The sequence below is a fragment of the Ceratina calcarata genome, unplaced genomic scaffold (genome assembly GCF_001652005.2).
Source record: "Ceratina calcarata isolate Rehan_Ccalc_2016 unplaced genomic scaffold, ASM165200v1 scaffold636, whole genome shotgun sequence".
Lineage (NCBI taxonomy): Eukaryota > Metazoa > Arthropoda > Insecta > Hymenoptera > Apidae > Ceratina > Ceratina calcarata.
Genome location: NW_017177611.1, coordinates 2,386 through 4,173, shown reverse-complemented (window position 1 = coordinate 4,173; position 1,788 = coordinate 2,386). Strand labels below are relative to the sequence as shown.

Below are 1,788 nucleotides of genomic sequence, written 5' to 3'. Positions count from 1 at the left end.
TCTTCTTGCCAATACTAACACATGTACCATATTTCATTTTCGTTGTAACGAATACAGACACAAATCCTTGAGTCAGGTGAATGCGATCATCAGAAAAGACATTTTTGTCATTGGTTAGTGGCTGAGATCAGCGATTGGGCAATAGGGAGGCTCCAGATAGGCGGGTTTCAGTGATAACCTTTGACATTTCGCTTGCTAACAGTCGGCTGACGCTTGCTTCTCGCTATTAATTCCATCCGAGGCTGCGGATGCGACCGCGCGAATAAATACCAAGCGGTTTTGCAGAAAACGAAAGTTATCGCTACGGGACGAAACGGGAATCATTTAGGATTCCGAATGCAATTTTTTATGAAACCGTTTGCATAACAGGTCGTCTGAATACCTTTTTTTTTTTAATCCACCTTCCAAGAACCGCTTGACCCGGAGAGAAATCTTTCCACAGGGACTTTCTATGGGGCCATGATAATGGCAACAGTACACAAGTTTCACTTGTCTACAAGATAAGAATTACTAAAAATTAATTAGGAAATCTAGAAGACAATCCTGATTTCCAAAAAGCTCCTCAACGACACCTGCCCCAAAAATCTCATCCAAAATTCCTTAAGAAAGGAATATCTACACAAAAAACAACTTCAGATACAATTAAACGACTTCGCCTACATAAAAGACAGCAGAAGACGAAGAATCGACACAAATAAAGAAGATTTCAACATAAAAACCCCCTCGAGCCATAATGTGCCACTAATCATTCTTCACCCTCGACAACCATAAAAGAAAAAACCATCCCATCAGGAGATTTCGAAACTTCCACTATCACATCACTCCTACAGAACTCCCAATCGCAACTGGCCTAATTTACCCTCCACTGTAAACCCCCGTTCACCCCCGACCTGGTCCCACGCACGACGTACATAGGTTCACTTGTCCCGGTCGGTACACTTTACTTACCATCTTGCGCGATCCGATGTGGTTTCGGCTGTTCTCGAAATCCGAAAACTTGGCGTGACACTCAACACGTACACATGGTTCTCGCGGGTACGCTTGCCGAACCCGGGCGAGGTGACTTCTTCGTCCCGAGTCGCGCGGAGACCATTTATAGGATTCACCCGATCGGCAAGTGGGGGGCAGAGCTAGTACGGTCCATGCGATTATCGCGAGCCGACGTCCGCGGGAGGATGCTGTAACTCTTCCCAGGTGAACACAGATGCGAACGAGGGAGAAAGACCGCAGCGGACAGCAGCTGGTCAGAGCCGCGGACCGAACGCCGGCCGAGAGAGAGAGACGGGAGACGTGCCGAGAAAGTGAGAGTCGTCGAGAAGGACGGGACGATATACGAACCGTCTGAAAAGGTCCGCGTGGACGCGAAGGACGTTCGACCTACCAACGGGTCGATTTCGAAGAACTCAAGGACGGGAGGATCCGACTCGGCCCCCTTCGTCGCAGCTTCTTTAATTAAAGGGAGATCGAACCGCTTTGTTCACGTCGTCGTATGAGGCAATCCTACTCTTCTTCTTTTGATGGTATCACTCAAGCTCATGCTAATGGGGCAAATGCGATTTTGATTGCTGGTCACCGTACAAGTCGTCACTCTGTGGTTTTGTATGGTTTTGTGTGGTTTTGCGTTGTTTTGTGTGGTTTTGTGTGGTTTTGTGTGGTTTTGCGTTGTGTTGTGTTGTGTTGTGTTGTGTTGTGTTGTGTTGTCTTGTGTTGTCTTGTGTTGTGTTCTCTTGTGTTGTGTTGTGTGGTTTTGTGTTGTTTTGTGTGGTTTTGTTTGGTTTTGCGTAGTTT

General features: G+C 46.9%; 1 protein-coding gene across 1 annotated transcript in view; it reads right to left on the bottom strand.

Annotated features, from left to right (window-relative positions):
- LOC108630048 (proline-rich extensin-like protein EPR1) overlaps nucleotides 1–1,012 on the bottom strand; it is a 22,052-nt gene extending 21,040 nt beyond the window's left edge. Inside the window, exon 1 of the mRNA XM_026817769.1 lies at nucleotides 949–1,012. Coding sequence (XP_026673570.1) covers nucleotides 949–951 — 3 coding nt within the window. The 5' untranslated portion in view covers nucleotides 952–1,012. The remainder of the gene's footprint in view (nucleotides 1–948) is intronic.
- Nucleotides 1,013–1,788: the final 776 nt, after the last annotated feature.